General features: G+C 40.6%; 1 protein-coding gene across 3 annotated transcripts in view; it reads right to left on the reverse strand.

Annotated features, from left to right (window-relative positions):
- LOC114145496 (voltage-dependent T-type calcium channel subunit alpha-1G-like) overlaps positions 1 to 19,936 on the reverse strand; it is a 59,405-nt gene that overhangs the window by 4,202 nt on the left and 35,267 nt on the right. For 2 of the 3 annotated variants that reach the window (XM_028019108.1, XM_028019110.1), the window contains 4 exons: positions 19,710 to 19,831; positions 14,839 to 15,108; positions 14,595 to 14,745; positions 9,911 to 10,467 (listed from right to left, as the gene is read on the reverse strand). In XM_028019108.1, coding sequence (XP_027874909.1) covers positions 9,911 to 10,467; positions 14,595 to 14,745; positions 14,839 to 15,108; positions 19,710 to 19,831 — 1,100 coding nt within the window. The remainder of the gene's footprint in view (positions 1 to 9,910; positions 10,468 to 14,594; positions 14,746 to 14,838; positions 15,109 to 19,709; positions 19,832 to 19,936) is intronic. The other variant, XM_028019109.1, reaches the window with a different exon arrangement.

Here is a 19,936-nt window from a genome sequence, read left to right on the forward strand (position 1 = left end):
GTCAGGTCTGTTGGAGGAAGGATGCGTCTAAAAGTTGCAGGCTCTTGAAGACTGGACCTGAGTGACCCTGGTCTACACAAACTGTTCTCCCCATAAATGTCTGCTTGAATGAATGTATAAAATGATGACATTTTTCAGAAGCTGCAATTTCAGACAAAATATATGTCAGGTCCTGTTTTGGAGATTGGTCTTTGCCTTATTGATTTTAGTCTAATTGTTATTTTGTGTTCCTTATTTTCTTTCTTTCATTAGATCAGTCCTGTTTCTGTTTTACCTTCATTATAATCTATCTCTTGGTAATTTTAACCCAATACAAAGAGTGGCAGGCTATTGCCTTAAATATATTTATTATTTTTGAACCGTGCATCATGTTCGTGTGCCTACCTGCTAATTAGAATGACAAATTACCTGCAAATTATCAGTAAAACTCTCTGTTTTACCTTAGTTAGTCCTTTACTAGTGATTCCTCGTTTGCTTCTTGTGTCTGTTACTTTTCATAACTCTAGTTTAATTATGTTCCTTATGTCTAGCGTTAGACTTCTTTCCTAGTTCTTTGGACTTTACTGGACTGGACATCATGTGATTTATTGTGTGTCACATTGCTTTGCATTGAGTCAGGAATATTGGTGCTCAGAAACATGACACAATCATACAAAGAATCTGAAAAAGGGACCTAATATTTTACTATTAATTGTAAAACATTGATAGTAAAACCATGACAACTAGTGTTGACAATGGTGAGATCCAAAGGGATCTAATTTCACAGTTAAGTAAAAAGTTTGGATTACAAAAATGTGAATACTTCAAATAGTTAATAAGAATAAAATATGGTTGTTTTCTTTCTGCAGGAAACATACTGTACACACACACCGTGACGTTAACTGACAATCCCTCTGCACTGTAAATGATTATGGAAATACTATACAGTTATCAGAAGTAGAAAAATCACGCGCAAGATGTGAAAATAGGAGGACTATCAAGGCTAGTGACTGAACACCATGCTTAGAACATTCATATGTTGGAACACATGCAGAAATAAATTATTCATAGATCTGTTTATTACCATTTAGCTCCGACCCTTTACTGTCAGACCCTTCCTCCCCAGAAACAATTACTTTTGCTTCCTGAACAATATGTCTCAAATAAATAGAGTTACAGTCGGGGGTGGAATTACTGGCCACTCAGACATTTCACCAGCCACTATTTTTTTCTTTCAATTACAAACCTCAAGCAAATTACATAAAATACATGATTTATTCATAACTTTATCAAAACCAATTTACTGACAATAAGTTTATCATACATATGTACATATACAAACTAATTTAACAAAACATAGGCACCTTAACAGAAGTGTAAAGCAATAAGTTCACTTGAAGTAATTACTAACAGCAAATTTAACTACACAACCCTAACATTCTTGCAATCATTTCCTATGTTGAACATTTCTACATTTTGGCTACAACTCCCTCAGATAGTATTTATTGAAGATGTGTCTAGTAATTTTTAAACATTTTTAAATGGTATCAATAGTTGTTTTCTAACTGTTCTGTTTTCCCTTACTTATAACGTTTTCTATTAAAATTCACAATTATTCTTATTACTAAAAATATCTCAAAACGTGTTCATCATTAATTTCATGGGCCATCAACATTCCTGTGTTATCCCCTGTCAAGAAAACCCAAGCTCATCCCACTTCCCCATGCTGGAGATTTAAGTAATAATAAATAAAGTTATCTTTAAAATGAATCACTCAAGTGACATCAAGGCCCAACAGTAGACTTAAGTGTCAATAAAATAAATCTAGTTGTGTGTGTTGTTTTTGTCTCATGCAAACTTTGCTTTAATTCAACTTTTTTCTATCTAATCATAATAAATCACAGTCAGTCAGTCAGAGAGAGTCATGAAACAGGAAGAGCAGGTTTCCTGGAAAAAGAGGAAGTAAGTTTCTAGCCTGCAGATTTATAAAAATAGTTCAGACTATTCCTTATTTCAAAGCATGAAAGTTTTAAAGAAGAAAATCTAAACATTTTGAGTAATTGGATAAGATTCAAAGTAAACTACTTATATTAATATTGGTTTACTTGTAATAATACTTACATTTAGGTTTGTGGGAACACTTACAAGAAAAACAAGTAACTGTAACTGGTATCAAATAATTAGAATCATGGATTATTCTTGGTTTCTTTTCAGAAAAATATCTGTAATAACTCACATTAAGATTATAATAAGAATAATTATTAAGTTATGGTTATAAAATCATAAATGAATGCTAAATCAGAGAAGCTAAAGAAAATAAATGTGATATAAATGTAATCTTGACATTGAACTTGAAATGGTGTAAGAAGGTGTAACTGCAATTAAACATCACTGATATGTTGGAGGTAGATGGTAGGTGAAAGGTGAAAGGTTAAGGGGAAAAGGGGAACTAACAGGAGAGCAGAGATGATCAGCACCTTATTTGGAAACAGATTGTTGAACAACGTAAACGTTTCAGAGAAAAGGTCGTGCAGGCAATGGACATACAGGGGTTGGACAATGAAACTGAAACACCTCTCATTTTAGTGTGGGAGGTTTCATGGCTAAATTGGACCAGCCTGGTGGCCAATCTTCATTAATTGCACATTGAACCAATAAGAGCAGAGTGTGAAGGTCCAATTAGCAGGGTAAGAGCCCAGTTTTGCTCAAAATATTGCAATGCACACAACATTATGGGTGACATACCAGAGTTCAAAAGAGGACAAATTGTTGGTGCACGTCTTGCTGGCGCATCTGTGACCAAGACAGCAAGTCTTTGTGATGTATCAAGAGCCACAGTATCCAGGGTAATGTCAGCATACCACCATGAAGGACGAACCACATCCAACAGGATTAACTGTGGACGCAAGAGGAAGCTGTCTGAAATTGATGTTCGGGTGCTAACCCGGATTGTATCCAAAAAACATAAAACCACGGCTGCCCCAAATCACGGCAGAATTAAATGTGCACCTCAACTCTCCTGTTTCCACCAAAACTGTCCGTCGGGAGCTCCACAGGGTCAATATACACGGCCGGGCTGCTATAGCCAAACCTTTGGTCACTCGTGCCAATGCCAAACGTTGGTTTCAATGGTGCAAGGAGCGCAAATCTTGGGCTGTGGACAATGTGAAACATGTATTGTTCTCTGATGAGTCCACCTTTACTGTTTTCCCCACATCCGGGAGAGTTACGGTGTGGAGAAGCCCCAAAGAGGCGTACCACCCAGACTGTTGCATGCCCAGAGTGAAGCATGGGGGTGGATCAGTGATGGTTTGGGCTGCCATATCATGGCATTCCCTTGGCGCCATACTTGTGCTAGATGGGCGCGTCACTGCCAAGGACTACCGAACCATTCTGGAGGACCTGAAGGCAGTGCCGTGTATCAGGATGACAATGCACCAATACACACAGCAAGACTGGTGAAAGATTGGTTTGATGAACATGAAAGTGAAGCTGAACATCTCCCATGGCCTGCACAGTCACCAGATCTAAATATTATTGAGCCACTTTGGGGTGTTTTGGAGGAGCGAATCAGGAAACATTTTCCTCCACCAGCATCACGTCATGACCTGGCCACTATCCTGCAAGAAGAATAGCTTAAAATCCCTCTGACCACTGTGCAGGACTTGTATATGTCATTCCCAAGACGAATTGACGCTGTATTGGCCGCAAAAGGAGGCCCTACACCATACTAATAAGTTATTGTGGTCTAAAACCAGGTGTTTCAGTTTCATTGTCCAACCCCTGTAGGAGGTTAATCAACCCTGAGACATCAGGAAATGTCTCTAAGACAGTGATGGATATGAGATCATCTGTCTGAGCAGACAGCCAATGAAACAAGCACAGCAACAGTGCTAGCCAATGCAAACGTACCAAAAGGGTGGATAAACCCTATAAAAGGTGGGTGCAAAAGAGGAACCTTTGGTTGGATCCTCCAGGCAGCTTCGAGCCAAGATCGAGATGGACAAAGAACTCTGCAGCTGAAGAAGAGCTGGGGCCACAGAGCCGAAGACTGTCCTGCGCATGGGGACCAACCCATCAGGCCCACAACCTGTGGCTTCGAATCGCACTTCCCTCATTGGCTGGGTTCAGACCCCAAAGACAAAGATGAAGATAAAGGCAAAGACAAAGAACAAAGGCAAAGAAGAAGAACTGGTGCCTTCCTTCCTGCAAGTCCTGTGTGACCTCACCATACATGCGGAGAAGAAGCTCATCAGACCTACAGAGATCCCTGCCTTCACCGATCAACTTCCTCCTCCTGTTGCAACACCTTCTTCATCATCAGGCCAGGTCTGGGGTTCAAAACGTCAAACTCCGTCCGTCTCTCTCAAAGGTTCCCTTTTTTAGTTCTCAGTGTCAGCATTAGGGAAAGACAGACTAGATGATTGATTTTACTTATTTGATTATTTCTGCTACTGAATTAAGCTGTACTGACCCTTGCAAAAACGCCTTACTAATAAAATATTTAGCATAAAGAAAATCTAAAAGATGTTGTGGACATTCAGTTAATGAGTCACCTTAAAGTTCTTTGATGGTTGTAAAATAGCTGTGATGTTGGATTCTGGAGAGGAAAAAGTGGAAAATGTTTTTAGGTTGCTGGTAGCCCAAATGTACAACATCATCCTTGGGACTCGCCCGAGTCACTAAAACCTACCTGGTTCAATAACAAATGCACGTTGTAAAATAGAGAAACTCAATTAACCCGTTAGAAGGAGAGTTGGTAGCACATCTCCCCTCTCAGAAGAGGAAGTACGAGAGTGAGAGAGTAGAGAAAGGAGGGGGAGGGGAGTGTTGCGCAACAACACCCCATGCCTGTCAAGTCTCCCATTTTTTCTGGGAAACTACTGTATTTTACCTCCTGTATATTATATCCACCCTCACCTCCTCTCATGTTAGCTTCTCTCCCTCCCCGCCATGGACCTTGCCAAGCTCCGCCCACAACCGACTTAGACAATCCCAAGTGACCGCAAGTCTCACAAACAAAGCCTCGATGTTTCTATGTAAACATGACTCTTAATTCATCATTTCTCCCGGATTTTCACAATATATCAGCTACTACAATGGACAGAGGAACTAACAAGTTCATGTCATCTTTTTTGGATGAGATCAAGGTGTTTGAGCCATGCGATGCCTCCAACATTGTGCACGTCACAGCAAAATGCTTTCGCTCGATGAGGAAAACGGCAGATCCACACACCCTCTACATAAGGGGTACCCAAACTTTTTGAGACCAAGATCTACTTTTTCTCTCACCAGCCGGCTGAGATCTACCTCATGACACGAAGACATAAAAATTGTAAATTAAACTCTATTGACTTATTTTATATGTGAATATACATCAGTTATATTTAGCAGAAATATTAAAGTGATAGAAAACCTAATGCAGTTTCTTCCTCAGTGAGACTTTGTCACTGGGAGGAGGTTACTGGTTTCTCAGTCACAAGCAGGTTGCAAACCTGAGGCCAGCAGGTGTCAGTCAGTCAGTTATGGTAGATCTGAACTTTGACCTCAATATGAGAAGCTACAGACTGATAGGAGGAACCAAAGAGCTCTGTAAAGGTAAAGGCAAATCTTCTGAAGTTGGGATATAATTAATTTAATTTCACATAATTATCGTGGTAGAAGCCATTTGTTTGTTAAAAGTTTATGAAATATATTTGTTCTGTTTGATGTTCGTTGTGAATGATGTAAACAAACGAACGAGGTAATTAGTCCAACGTTTAGAAACTACAGCGGCTGTAATGAGCCACAGCAAAGGGAAACAAAGGTAAAATAACCCGAACAGGTGATCAACTCAAAACCACTCCTACCTTTTTACTCTCTCTCTCTCTTTGTAGTTTAAGCACACCTGTTACCGTGGCAACCGCCTGTGCCCCGCAAGACGAGCAAAGATTACGTTAAAAACATAACATTCAGTCCGTTACGATATCAAGTTTCCAGGCTTGATATTTATTTCTCGGTTATTAATCAGCGCTTCCCTGAACACAGCGATGGTTGATTGACTAGCTGTACTTGGTGCTAGAGTGGCTAACACGAGTAACAGTTTAGTCCAAAGCCTTTTCTGCTAAAATAAAATCTTTAGTGTATGTCAGATACAGACACATTGCATATTGATCTGTTTAGCTAACGTAAGACTGTGTAGCAGACAGGCTTCAAGGTGTAGAAATTATATCAGTTCTGCCATTATGCTGTACTTAGCTAACGGGAAGCGTCTGTTTGTGAGACGGCCACGCACGTTGTAGCGGCACTACCACGTAGAATGGGCATCAGCCAATGAAATGCGGCCCCTGTGGTAAGGTCCATTACGATGGTAATACCCTCTGTGACGTCATTGTGTGGTAAATATCGGTTAGTTTGATAATTATTTCCGAATGGACTTACACGCTTTTTAGCTTAATTTGTCGTAGTTTTTCTGATCCGCCCAGTTTCGTATTCGCTCACTTTTCTCGGACTCCGGTTAGCTTAAATGGCGCAATTAATAACCGCGGTGGAGAAGGATTTCATTGGATAAGCCCAACGTCGTCAGTGAAATCAACCAATGGGCTGTCGCGGTCATAAAAATTATATTTGATATAAATTTTTTTTGTTAAATTATGACAGCCTAGGTCTGTCCCATATAGAGTAGGTGCATGAGTCTGTAGTCCAGTCAGCTACTCCTATCCTGGACAGAAGTTCAAACTGAATGCAGCTTTTTTTTTTCTGTTCAAATTGTCAACCCGCCACGGTGGCGGGTGTATTGATCCAATTTACAAGTCACTTTATACTTTTACCCGCATTTGGCCAGTGACGGGTGCTAATTTCCACCCCTTGTTACAGTTCTTCAGTAGAAGCAGCTCCCTCTTCTTCACTCCATTGAGCTTTTTCCTCCAAAACTGCAGAAAAATCGCTCAAGTCAAATCCCTCCACTTCTCTGTATTCAGGATTAGTTGTTTATGGTTTGTCAAGAGAAATGGAGTTTTGATGACTACACTGAGCCCTCTGTGACAACTGAAGATGAAGAATCTGCATCTTCACATCCCAGACGAACATCTTCTCTTTCCAGGGGATGAGGACGGCGAACTGCAGGAGGGTGATGGACTCCCAGCATGTGAAAGGACTGACCTCGTGGAGGGGGTGTCAAGAAAACCCGAGCTCATCCCACTTCCCCATGCTGGAGATTTTAGTTTAACAGTAATAATAAATAAAGTTATCTTTAAAATGAATCACTCAAGTGACATCAAGGCCCAACAGTAGACTTAAATGTCAATAAAATAAATCTGGTTGTGTGTGTTGTTTTTGTCTCCTGCAAACTTTGCTTTAATTCTATGACTTTTTTCTATCTAATCATAATAAATCACAGTCAGTCAGTCAGAGAGAGTCATGAAACAGGAAGAGCAGGTTTCCTGGAAAAAGAGGAAGTAAGTTTCCAGCCTGCAGATTTATAGAAATAGTTCAGACTATTCCTTATTTCAAAGCATGAACGTTTTAAAGAAGAAAATCTAAACATTTTGAGTAATTAGATAAGATTCAAAGTAAAATACTTATGTTAATATTGGTTTACTTGTAATAATACTTACAGTTACATTTGTGAGAACACTTACAAGAAAAACAAGTAACTGTAACTTTGGTATCAAATAATTAGAATCATGGATTATTCTTGGTTTCTTTTCAGAAAAACATCTGTAATAACTCACATTAAGATTATAATAAGGATAATTAATAAGTTATGGTTATAAAATCATAAATGGAAGCTAAATCAGAGAAGCTAAAGAAAATAAATGTGATGTAAATGTGATCTTGACATTGAACTTGACATGGTGTAAAAAGGTGTAACTGCAATTAAACATCACTGATATGTTGGAGGTAGATGGTAGGTGAAAGGTGAAAGGTTAACGGAAAAAGGGGAACTAACAGGAGAGCAGAGATGATCAACGCTTTATTTAGAAACAGATTGAACAACGTAAACGTTTCAGAGAAAAGGTCGTGCAGGCAAGGGACATAGGAGGTTGAGCAACCCTGAGATATTAGCACAGATATCAGGACATAATGTCTCTAAGACAGTGATGGATATGAGATCATCTGTCTAAGCAGTCAACCAATGAAACAAGCACAGCAACAGTGCTAGCCAATGCAAACGTACCAAAAGGGTGGATAAACCCTATAAAAGGTGGGTGCAAAAGAGGAACCTTTGGTTGGATCCTCCAGGCAGCTTCGAGCCAAGATCGAGATGGACAAAGAACTCTGCAGCTGAAGAAGAGCCGGGGCCACAGAGCCGGAGACTGTCCTGCGCATGGGGACCAACCCATCAGGCCCACAACCTGTGGCTTCAAATCGCACTTCTCTCATCGGCTGGGTTCAGACCCCAAAGACAAAGATGAAGACAAAGGCAAAGACAAAGAAGAAGAACTGGTGCCTTTTTTCCTGCCAGCACCAAGTCCTGTGTGACCTCAGCATCCATGCGGAGAAGAAGCTCATCAGACCTACAGAGATCCCTGCCTTCGCCAATCAACTTCCTCCTCCTGCTGCAGCACCTTCATCATCATCAGGCCAGGTCTGGGGTTCGAAACACCAAACTCCGTCCGTCTCTCTCAAAGGTTCCCTTTTTTAGTTCTCAGTGTCAGCAGTAGGGAAAGATAGATTAGATGATTGATTTTACTTATTTGATTATTTCTGCTACTGAATTAAGCTGTACTGACCCTTGCAAAAACGCCTTACTAATAAAATATTTAGCATAAAGAAAATCTAAAAGATGTTGTGGACATTCAGTTAATGAGTCACCTTAAAGTTCTTTGATGGTTGTAAAATAGCTGTGATGTTTGAGTCTGGAGAGGAAAAAGTGGAAAATGTTTTTAGGTTGCTGGTAGCCCAAATGTACAACATCATCCTTGGGACTCGCCCGAGTCACTAAAACCTACCTGGTTCAATAACAAATGCAAGTTGTAAAATAGAGAACGAGCGACCGTTAACAGGTGTGCTCTGTGAAACTAGTTGGCTGCAGGCTGATCAGTCTGGCTAATTCACAGGGGGAAGAAGGGTGGGACACCTGGATGTTGGCCGTCAGAAACCAGGCGAATCGCTTCTCGAAACCAGCTTAAACAGAGTTTACTTCAGTTCTGGACAGGGTAAATCCCAGCAGATTTAGGAAACTCAATTAACCCAATAGAAGGAGAGCTGGAAGCACATCTCCCCTCTCAGAAGAGGAAGTACGAGAGTGAGAGAGTAGAGAAAGGAGGGGGAGGGGGGGTGTTGCGCAACAACAGGTTTGACTTAACCTCATTACATCACAAGGTGGCCCTGGCATTTAACCCAATTTGACACATGAAAACAGAAACACTCTGGAATGCTGTGGAATTTATAGTAGTATGTGATACATATTTATTATTAAAAGCTTTTGTGTTCACAGAATGAAAGCACAGTAGTTCAACTTTTAAAATCATGTAAGTGGATTTACTGTTTCAGTGACATTTTAAACTCTGGTCTTTGAGGTGCATCTTCCTGTTTCTGGAATATTAGTGTGATTAAGAAGTCTTTTACAGCCTTCATGTCCAATTCATTCATTTGAACCAGGTTTGAGCAGGAAAAGACTTAAAATATGCAGGGTGAGGAAGTGTGAGTAGGTCTTCAGTCAGAGTCAAATGCAATGCTGTGTTTAGCCCTGCCATGGCAGGCGAAACGCAGAGCTTTGATAGATTGAGCTCAAACATTGCAACAGTGAGCAAGGGACAAAAGCCAGGCACTTTCAGCAATTTCTTCAGAAATTGGAAAGCCTTGTTGCAAAGAATAGTTTAATCACAGCCTAAAGCTTAAGCATTTTTAATGGATTTTGTTTCTTTCATGAAATGTAAAATTTCTATGCATCAGTGAAGAACTAAAATATGACTTTAATAAGAGAGAGCAGCAGAAAATGACGTACCTGTCTCCTTAACTGTTTGCCTGCAGAGCGGAAGGATGCTGGTTTCTTTAGGATGGAACTTTCTGGAACATAGGTGGGACTGAGCTTGTTTCTGTCCATACTCTCTTCAGGACTTAGCCAGCATGAACGTCTGCTCTCTCCTTCTGTAGGACTCAGCCTGACAGACGGACATCTCTCCATGCTGTGGCTGGACTGCAGCTTCGGCCGGTCTGCGATCAGATTGGGGTTCAGCCTGTATCCATCCATACTGTGAGTGGAGCTGAGTCTGTGTCTGTTCAGTCGACGGGTTGGACTGAATCTATATCCATCTATACTGTGAGCTGAGCTCAGTCTGTGGCTATTTGTCCACTGAGCTGAACTGAGCCTGTGGCCCTCCATGCTGTCAGCCGGACTGAGTCTGTGTACAGACTGCCTGTCGATGTTTTGGGAGGTGCTGAGCCAGATGATGGGCCTGGGGCTATGTTTAGAGCCCAGTGAAGCGTGGCTGATTGCAGGAAGAACTCCTGGAACCTGCAGAAGAGAGTTGCCTGCACTGGAACCCAGAGAGGACATGGAGCCTGTAGAAAATGACCCAAGAATCAGACATACACTGCAAAAACACAAAATCTTATCAAGTACTTTGGCTTTCTAGTGCAAATATCTTTGTAAACTTGAAATAGGACCCAACTAACTTACAAAGTAACTTTTCAGCAAGATGTAGGTGCTTGCTTTAAGTCAATAATTCTTGAACATTGATAAAAAGTACCAGTTCCACTGGTAGATTTTTTCACTTATAACAAGACATTTTTCCCATGTTTTATGTGAAATAAGCTGCCAATGAAACTAATATTTCTTCATTAATATTAAGGAATTATTCACTCAAAACAAGCTCCCATATTTTGCTGAAAATTTACTTGCAAGTTATCTTTGTCTTTACTCAAGTGTGCAAAGATATTTGCACTAGAACCTAGACAAAAAATACTTTGTAAGATTTTGTGTTTTTGCAGTGTGCAGTATTCCAAATTATTTTTAACTTCTTTATTAGTGTTTTGCAAAGATATTTATACCCTTTAAAATATTTCCAATATTGTGAAATTACAGTTACATATTTTACAGGGATCTTATATTGCAGTTTTCAAAATGCATCCATCCATCATCAAGCTGTTCAGCAAGGAAACTGATAAAGGTGCACTCTAAAAAGTGTACTCTAAAAATATACTATTTAGAGAACAGTTTAGAAAGTGTATATGGGCTGCAGTTCATCTTATGGATTTATTTACATGAATCTCACTTAATTCTTTTGCTTTAGTTATTACAACTTTTATGTATTCGATTAGCTACAAGTTACAAATCTTTAACTTAAAGGAACTTTTTACTTTGACTTTTCTTGAAACAATTAAGTTCAATGCTGTATTCATATCCTCATGACTCAAGCTTCATCAGGGACAGATCCTGTACCAACCAGGTGCTGCGGTGGTGCAGGGATAGAGCACAACATAAGAGACATAAGGAGGCCTCAGTCCTCGATGCGGCCGACGCAGGTTGGATTCCCAGCATGATGACCTTTGCTGCATGTCTTCCCTCTCATTCCTTACTCACTTTACTGTCTAACTACTCTCAAAGAAAGACTGCCTGAGCCAAAAAAACATTTAAGAGTCATCCTTTATTAGTTTACTTCTTTATCTGAAGTAAACTAAATGATTTGAGTAAGACTGACTTAGATTTGTCAAGTTAAACCAACTAAATAAATTAAGTTGGATAAACTTAATTGAATTACTTTAAAAAAAAAAAACATTTTAAAACATAATTTAAAATAATTTAAATTCAAGCTGTATTTTAGGTACAATGTGAGTGATAATGTCATTTTGGATATTTTAGTGTTTTAGTTTGAAACAACTTAAAAGTTTGAGTTGACCTTTGGTAGAATTAAGTCAAAGAGATTTGAATTATTTATTAGGAAAAAATAATGATTTGAGTAAGAATTACTTAAATTTGTCATGTTAAACACAATTTGCAAAGTTTTTTATAACTTAATTCATTGAGTTGGATGATCATAATATATTGAGTTGGTCAGATGAAGGATACGAACATGACATTGAACTTAATTGTTTCAAGTAAAGTCAAAGTAAAAGTTCCTTTAAAGATTTGTAACTTTTAAGTTAACTGAACAAAAAAAAGCAAGTTGTCACAACTAAAGCAAAAGAATTAAGTGAGATTAATATAAATAAGTCCATAAAACGAATTGCAACCCAAATACACTTTTTACAGTGTAATAGAAACAACCTAAAAGACTTGCAACCTGCAACAAAAGCTGGATCCATCTTTATTTAGCTGCTAGGATCTCAAAGATCGATAAAAATATAAAACAAGGAAAGCAGCTTATTTAAAGTACAAAGAATAAAAACAATAAAATAAAAAATGACTGATATTCCTTTTGAAACAACACACAACGGGACAGCCATTTTAAAAGCTCTACTAGCAGGATGCCCATTCTGTTATTTTGGCAATATTTACATTCATAAAAGTCAGAATGAAAAGGTTAGACGAGACTAATCAAGACAGAAGAGAAACAGAGTTTTATGTAATAGAAACAAAGCAGACAACCCTTTTATCCTCAACAGGAACTATTAGGGATATCTTTCTACATGAGGTAGAGAAAATTTGCCCTGAAGGTCATTAATTTATAGCAGCCTTTTACTACTTAGTATGGTTCAAAATTCTCAGATAAAAAAGAAAGCTTTGTTGATTTAAAATACTCATGTAGGTACTCATTTGAGCCGAAATCCTGATTCACACAGAACATTGACACCAGTCTGAACTCAAACCATGCACACAGAAACATGATTTGTCTTCAGGAACTGAATTTATACTGTTAATGCTATATTTGTTTGTTATTTATAAGGGTTTCTATAGTTTACAGACATTTGAATTCATCTGAGTACCACAGGTAGTCTACAGAGAAACAACAGGTAAAGAAGACACTCCAAATTCCGTTCTATTGGTTTAAAAGAAAGAGTATTTTGTTTTCCATTAGCTACTTTGCTCAGAGACATTAAGTGAACATTTAGCTCGTATTTCAATGTAAAACCAAATACCAAGTTGGAAGTGGACCAAAGATCCTCTTATTGATTGCACACTTAACCTTCTGAGCCACCAACGTTACTAATCATTCCACACTAAAGACGACTTTGTGCCTGTGTAGTAGTCAAGGTTGGAACTTTCAGTACTTGTGTGCGCACATTTTAACATCCTTTCACCTCCCTGTTTTACATTAACACATACAAACACTCCTACGGCAATGTCCTTGAAGGCTTTCATTGGCAGAACAGAGCCTGTAGAGTTCAACCTTAAGTATGAACCATTTAGCATTGACTTAATGTCTGAACATTGATTCCTAATGTGTTATTTAGACATTAATTTTAAGCTAATTTCTAAGTTCTACAGTTTTGACATTTTAATCTGAGTTTAGATTCCTAATAAAGAGCACTTATAGGTCTCCAGGAGTCTCCAAAGGTATACATACACTTATTATGGAAATGGAGATCATATGAATTTGGGGCTTTTAAGAACAAAACATTGGAACAATAGGTAGAACTAAACACACTTCCTCTCAACTTTAAAAGTAAATTTTGGTTGTAGAAATTTTAAATTTTAATTTTGTGTTTTTCTCTAACACAAAATGTTACACACGGGGTAAAATATTGTCATAAGATCCAACTAACATTTTAATAAACATTACTTAGCAAATTGAACAAAAATCACTTTTTGTAACCAAAAATAGAATGGAGCACACAACAGGGAAGCTAGGACAACTAATCTAAGAGTAACTTATGACTAGATACAAGGAATCAATAAACATAATAAACTATAATCATTGAGACATGGCTGAACTAAAGTAAAGCAGACACAAGGTTGATCTAATCAAAAATAAGGAACTAAGAAACAATGGTATTAACCCTTTCATGCATGAATTATGATACTTTGTGTCAGGATTCTTTTTTCATTTAAAAAAAAAATTTCTTAAGGCATAAAAAAGGTAGGAAATTTTTTTTGTAAAAATAATTTATTTATTTATTTTTTTTTTTTATTTATTGTAATTTTGTCCAAATACAAAGTTGTTATTTGAAAATTACATCAGTAGTATTGTTCCTTAGGGGTTATCTGATGTCACAATATTTTCTTTTACTTGCAAGAGTCGTCTACAGTAGAAGGAGGGACCGGGTCGGTTCTCATGCTTTTTTGTCTGTCGGCCATATTGTATTTAACGAAAATAATTTCTTGCATTTGCAGCTGATGGCCAGTAGTTGATGGTATATTTTATGATGCATTAGTGTCCACTTCAGTGGTCTGTGTGCATTTATAACATAAAAATCCACAGGCAGCACAAGAAAATGGCTTTTAGATAGCTGTCCACTGTAGTGACCACTATGCATGAAAGGGCTAGAATGAAATAATCAAAACACAAAAACAACTCAAAACAATCCAGGGTTCTGAAATTTATTTAAAATATAAACTTAGATGGAATAAATATGAATATTGTGTCCTGAATCTTAAAAATCTCTTAAATACCTCTTTACGTCTACAATGATGGTCTTTCCTATTACATCTAAGCTGTCTACAGAAGCAATGATCTTGGGTCCTTGTAGTGGCTGGAGGCCTCTAAATGCTCTTTCACAATTTAGGCTGCCATAAAAAAACTAATTACCTGAGTAGCTGTAGCTGCAGATGGACTCGTGGCCAATGGGAGTGTAAGAGGAGAATCTGAGAGGCGGGACGCAAGTGTCGTTGGGGAGAGACAGTATTCGTCCCATTCGCCTCAGGTTTCCATGGGAACATTCCTTGTCTTCCACTTGTACCTGGCCGATGAGATCAATGCCTCTGTCACTGTAACTATTGGTAGTTGGCCCCAATGTCTTTCACCAACTATATCCAGGGAACCTGGATGTTACCTGGACAGGTGTGTCCATGTTCATCTCTAACTCCGATGTGCAGCTGAGACGCCGGGACACCTCCTCCCTCTCCCTCTCTTTCCTCTCCTCCATTTCCTCCAGCTGAGCCTCCTTATTGCTTTCTTCCAGGTGCTTCATCAGAACGGCGACCACCACGTTGACCAAAACGAACTGGGCCGTGAGGACAAAGGTAACAAAGTAGACAGGGGAGATCAAGGGCAGGTAGTTGAGGCAGTGGCGATCGTTTGGACGGCACTCTCGCAGTGTGTCCTGAACAAAGAGGCAAGAAAGTAGGAGAGGATAATGAAACAAACTGAGGACCATCTCAATAAAAAATAGATCATTGAGACATTCATTTCAGTAATTCAAAATAGTAAGCTCATGTTATATAAATTCATTAAACATGTTGATATTAACCAAGATGGCGGTGCGTGAACAACGCGAGGCTCAGCGTCTCTCCAGAATCTGCTCTTTAGTGGTTTTTTATCTATTCATGACTGGACTTTTTTTCGGAATTGCACAGCTTTGCTGCACTACAGCAGACACGAACTTCTGGACCTTTGGAGCTACAATTTTGACTCTATGATCGCCGATCTCCGACTCATCCCAGAGATCTCCAGAACACCGGAGGCTGCTCACTTCTCCCGGCCGGGTGGAAGTGTACGCAGGCCGCGACGGAGAACGTAAACAAAGGCGGGGTAAGCGTGGAGGGGTGCGAGCTAGGCTAAAGCTAACACCACATCGGCTCCCTTTACCCAGCATTTTCCTCGCCAATGTCCGTTCTCTGGCTAATAAAATGGACGAGGTATGACTATCCATCACGAGTGACAGACGGATTATGGACTCAAATGTCATGTTTTTCACCAAAACATGGCTAAACAACAGCTGCCCGGACAATGCTATCCAGCTAAGTGGAAGCCACACACACCGAGCCGACAGGACAGCAGATGACTCCGGCAAGACCAGAGGTGGAGGTTTGTGCATTTATATTAACAAAGCTTGGTGCACAGACTATGCTACTACCGAGAGTCACTGCTCACAGAATGTGGAGTTTTTAATGGTCAAATGCAGACCTTAGTACCTCCCAAGGGAATTCACCTCGATCATCCTCACTGCCGTATACAACCCCCGGATGCTAATGCCAAGCTAGCCATGAAAGAACTCTATGCGGCTATTAGCAAACACCAAACCAAATACCCCGAGGCTGCTTTTATTGTTGCAGGTGATTTGAATCACTCCAACTTCAAGACAGTTCTTCCCAGATTCCACCAACATGTCTCCTGCCACACCAGAGGAGACAAGACCCTGGACCATGTCTACTCCAATCTGGCTGGAGCCTACAATGTGACACCCCTCCCCAACATCGGACAATCAGACCATCTCTCCCTGTTCCTCACACCTTAGGCCCCAATTGGTACTTACCAATCATCCACCGTGTGAAACCTACCATGAGGACAGTAAAGGTGTGCCCAGAGGGCTCAGACGCTGTGCTCCAGGACCGGTTCAGGAATACAGATTGGACTATTTTCCACCATACAGACTTGGATCAGTACGCCTCATCTGTACTGAACCATATTTCCACCACCATAGAACGTGTCACCACCTGCAAACGCATTACCATGTACCCCAACCAGAAACCCTGGATGAACCGAGACATTCGTCTCCTGCTGAAGGCCCGCAACATCGCCTTCAGGTCAGGGGATGCACAGACTTACAGTGCAGCCAGGGCTGAGCTGAAGAAGGGAATCAAGAAGGCCAAACACCACTACAAAAGGAAGGTGGAGGATCATTTTTCTAACGCCAACCCCCGACGTATGTGGCAAGGCCTTCAGATTCTCACAGACTACAAGAACCCCAATACTACCCCCGCTTCTACTGATGTCTCCTTCCTCAACGAACTTAACAACTTCTATGCTCATTTTGAGAGAGGGAATACCACAACTGCAACCAAAGCAGCTACCACCCCAGGCCAACAGCCACTGACTTTCCTCCCCACTGACGTAGGAGCAGCTCTGAGCAGGATTAAATCCCACAAGGGTGCGGGTCCTGATGGCATACCTGGGGAGCTGGCAGGAGTGCTGACGGACATCTTCAACCTGTCCCTGGCCCGCGCTGTGGTACCAACCTGCTTCAAGTCTACCTCCATCGTCCCAATCCCCAAGAATCCCAACCCAACCAGACTCAATGACTACCGCCCGGTAGCCCTTACCCCCATCATTACCAAGTGTTTGGAGCAGCTGGTCCTAGCACACCTCAGATCCTGTCTCCCCCCCACACTAGACCCCCACCAATTTGCATACAGGCAGAACAGGAGCACAGAGGATGCAGTCTCTATAGAGTGCGGTCAGAGTGCAGTCGCTACACTCTGTCCTTTCTCACCTGGACAGTAAGAACACTTACGCCAGACTGCTGTTCTTAGATTTTAGTTCAGCATTCAACACTGTCATCCCATCGCAACTCATTACCAAACTCACAGACCTCGGCATCAGTCCACTCATGTGTAACTGGTTGCTCGACTTCCTGACCAGTCGACCTCAACATGTCCGGCTGGACAACCACTTCTCATCCACCATCATCATAAACACCGGAGTGCCACAAGGCTATGTGATGAGTCCCTTCCCCTACTCCCTCTTCACCTACGACTGCAGACCTGTCCATGGCTCTAACGCCATCATCAAGTTCGCAGACGACACCACAGTGATCGGCCTCATCAGAGATAATGACGAGGCCGCTTACAGGGAGGAGGTAGACCGTCTGGCTGAGTGGTGCGACAAAAACAACCTGCAGCTGAACACCGAGAAGACCAAGGAGCTTATGGTGGACTTCAGGAGGAACGCTGACCTACATCCACCTATCCACATTAAGGGGACAGTGGTGGAGCGTGTGGACACCTTTAAGTTCCTGCGCCTCTTCTTCATGAGGACCCTGAGGAAGAACTACCTGTCCTCAGAGATCCTCACGAACTTCTACCGCTGCACCATTGAGAGCATCCTCACCAACTGTATTACAGCTTGGTACAGGAACTGCTCTGTCTCCGACCGGCAGGCGCTGCAGAGGGTGGTGAAAACTGCCCAGTATATCGCCGGGGCACCGCTCCCTGCCATCAAGGACATCTAAAAAGAAGCGGTGTTTGAAAAGGGCCGGGAAAATCACAAAGGACTCCACTCACCCAGCACACACACTCTTTTCCCTCCTGCCCTCTGGGAGGCGTTACAGAAGCCTACGGACCAGAACCACCAGGCACCGGAACAGCTTCTTTCCCACAGCTGTCACGCTTTTGAACGCCTCCTGACATAAAACATAAACTATAAGGACTGTACTCCCCTATCCTCTCATGCAACAATAACACATGGACTATCCTCACACACACACACATCACGGACTGTTTTCTTCACACACACATACAACCTGTAAATTTTATCTGCCATTATTTATCTATAATCCATTCCCTAACATTCTTGTATATTCTGTATAATCTGTATAATCAGTGCATATAGCTCCCATATTTATATTTATTCAAAATATCTATATCTCTTGCTATAACCCCTTATAGTCCATACATACATAGTCTTGTACATCCGTAAATAAATATTTATATCTCGTAGAGCACTTCTGGATAGATACAAACTACATCTCGTTGCTTGTACTTGTGACAGTGCAATGACAATAAAGTTGAATTCTATTAACACCTCAGTGACCTCCTTTATGCCACGCTGAGTTGATTCAGTAATGCAGTCCCCGAAACAAATATTGCCTGCAAATATTTGAGCATACTTTTCATTAGGTTAACATTGCTGTATTAAAAATAAATATTTTTTTGGTTTTGTCTATTATTTGTTCAAATATATAGAATAGACTATTCTATTCAAATGGTCATTCAGCCATTTGATCCAAGTGTGCTGGACCAAGAAAACATTTACAAGTAGGCCTAGATTCGAAGCTTTAGCTCTTTTGCTTTAGACTCTGGAATCTTGATTTTCTAATGAATGTGAATCTCTTGCTGGGCCCAGCCATGGAAGGTAACAAGGTTTGAACTACACACAACCCTTGTGCACTGCACAGCCAGACCCAGACCGACCCGGGCCAGTCTGGCTTCAAAGCAGGGCTGATCGTTTTTGCATTAGCACTTCCAGCCCGGTACCATCATGCTCCCTGGAACCGCAAGAGCTGTGATTGCAATCGGGCGGCCAGACCGGGCTGGTTTGGAGTTAGCCGTTGATTGGTGCATTGGCTGCGGGGGCGGAACAAAGAAGAGTCGTCTTCCAGATCTCTGGGTCAGATGAACGTCTGTCATTTTAACATGTGGTGTCAAAAAATTGGCATTATAATGATAATAATGAGAGAATATTCAATTGTATTTTATTTTCTTTCGGTTAAAATAATTTTAAACAAGTTGAACCAAGGATGCACATCATGTCACCACATTAAACAGATAAAAATGTAACTTTTTCCGCAGTGAAAGAAAAAAAATATACTGATTGTGGTCCCACTATAGTCTGGATATAAATAATAAAATTTAATGTTAGCAAATAAATTACGAGCTGTTTATCTGTGGTATCCAGAATGAATATCTCAATTTTCTGGTCTGCATCAGTTGTACATAATCATAATCTCAGGATTTTGAAGTTGATCTGAATGATGAATCAAGCCTTCTCCAACAGGGGGAGATGTTGAACTGAACATGAGCTACAGTGTGTGTCTGTCAGAGGAGTTATCCATGCTTTAATGTCAGCAGCTCCTATTCTGTCATAAAAACAGTGATGTGCTCTCTGCGTAATGCATCGCCTTCCTCACTTTCAGAAATGTGCATGGTTACGAATATGCACTCTGCATTTTATCGTAAATCCTCAAAGGGGCAAAACAGATCTAACCTTCATAATCCCATTCCAGTTGTCTCCAGTGGAAACCCTGAAGAGCGTGAGGAAAGCCATGCCAAAGTTGTCAAAGGTGGCGTGCCGACTAAGACCCTCACAAGGGTTCAGATCTGAACACTCTAAAAGAGGACAAAAAAAAGCATTACGGGTGATAAATGTGGGAAAGTAGAGAAAGGAGGGAGAAGAAAATTTGTTCTTTGTAGACTGGAGCTCTGATTGTCATA

This window comes from Xiphophorus couchianus, chromosome 5 (genome assembly GCF_001444195.1).
Source record: "Xiphophorus couchianus chromosome 5, X_couchianus-1.0, whole genome shotgun sequence".
Lineage (NCBI taxonomy): Eukaryota > Metazoa > Chordata > Actinopteri > Cyprinodontiformes > Poeciliidae > Xiphophorus > Xiphophorus couchianus.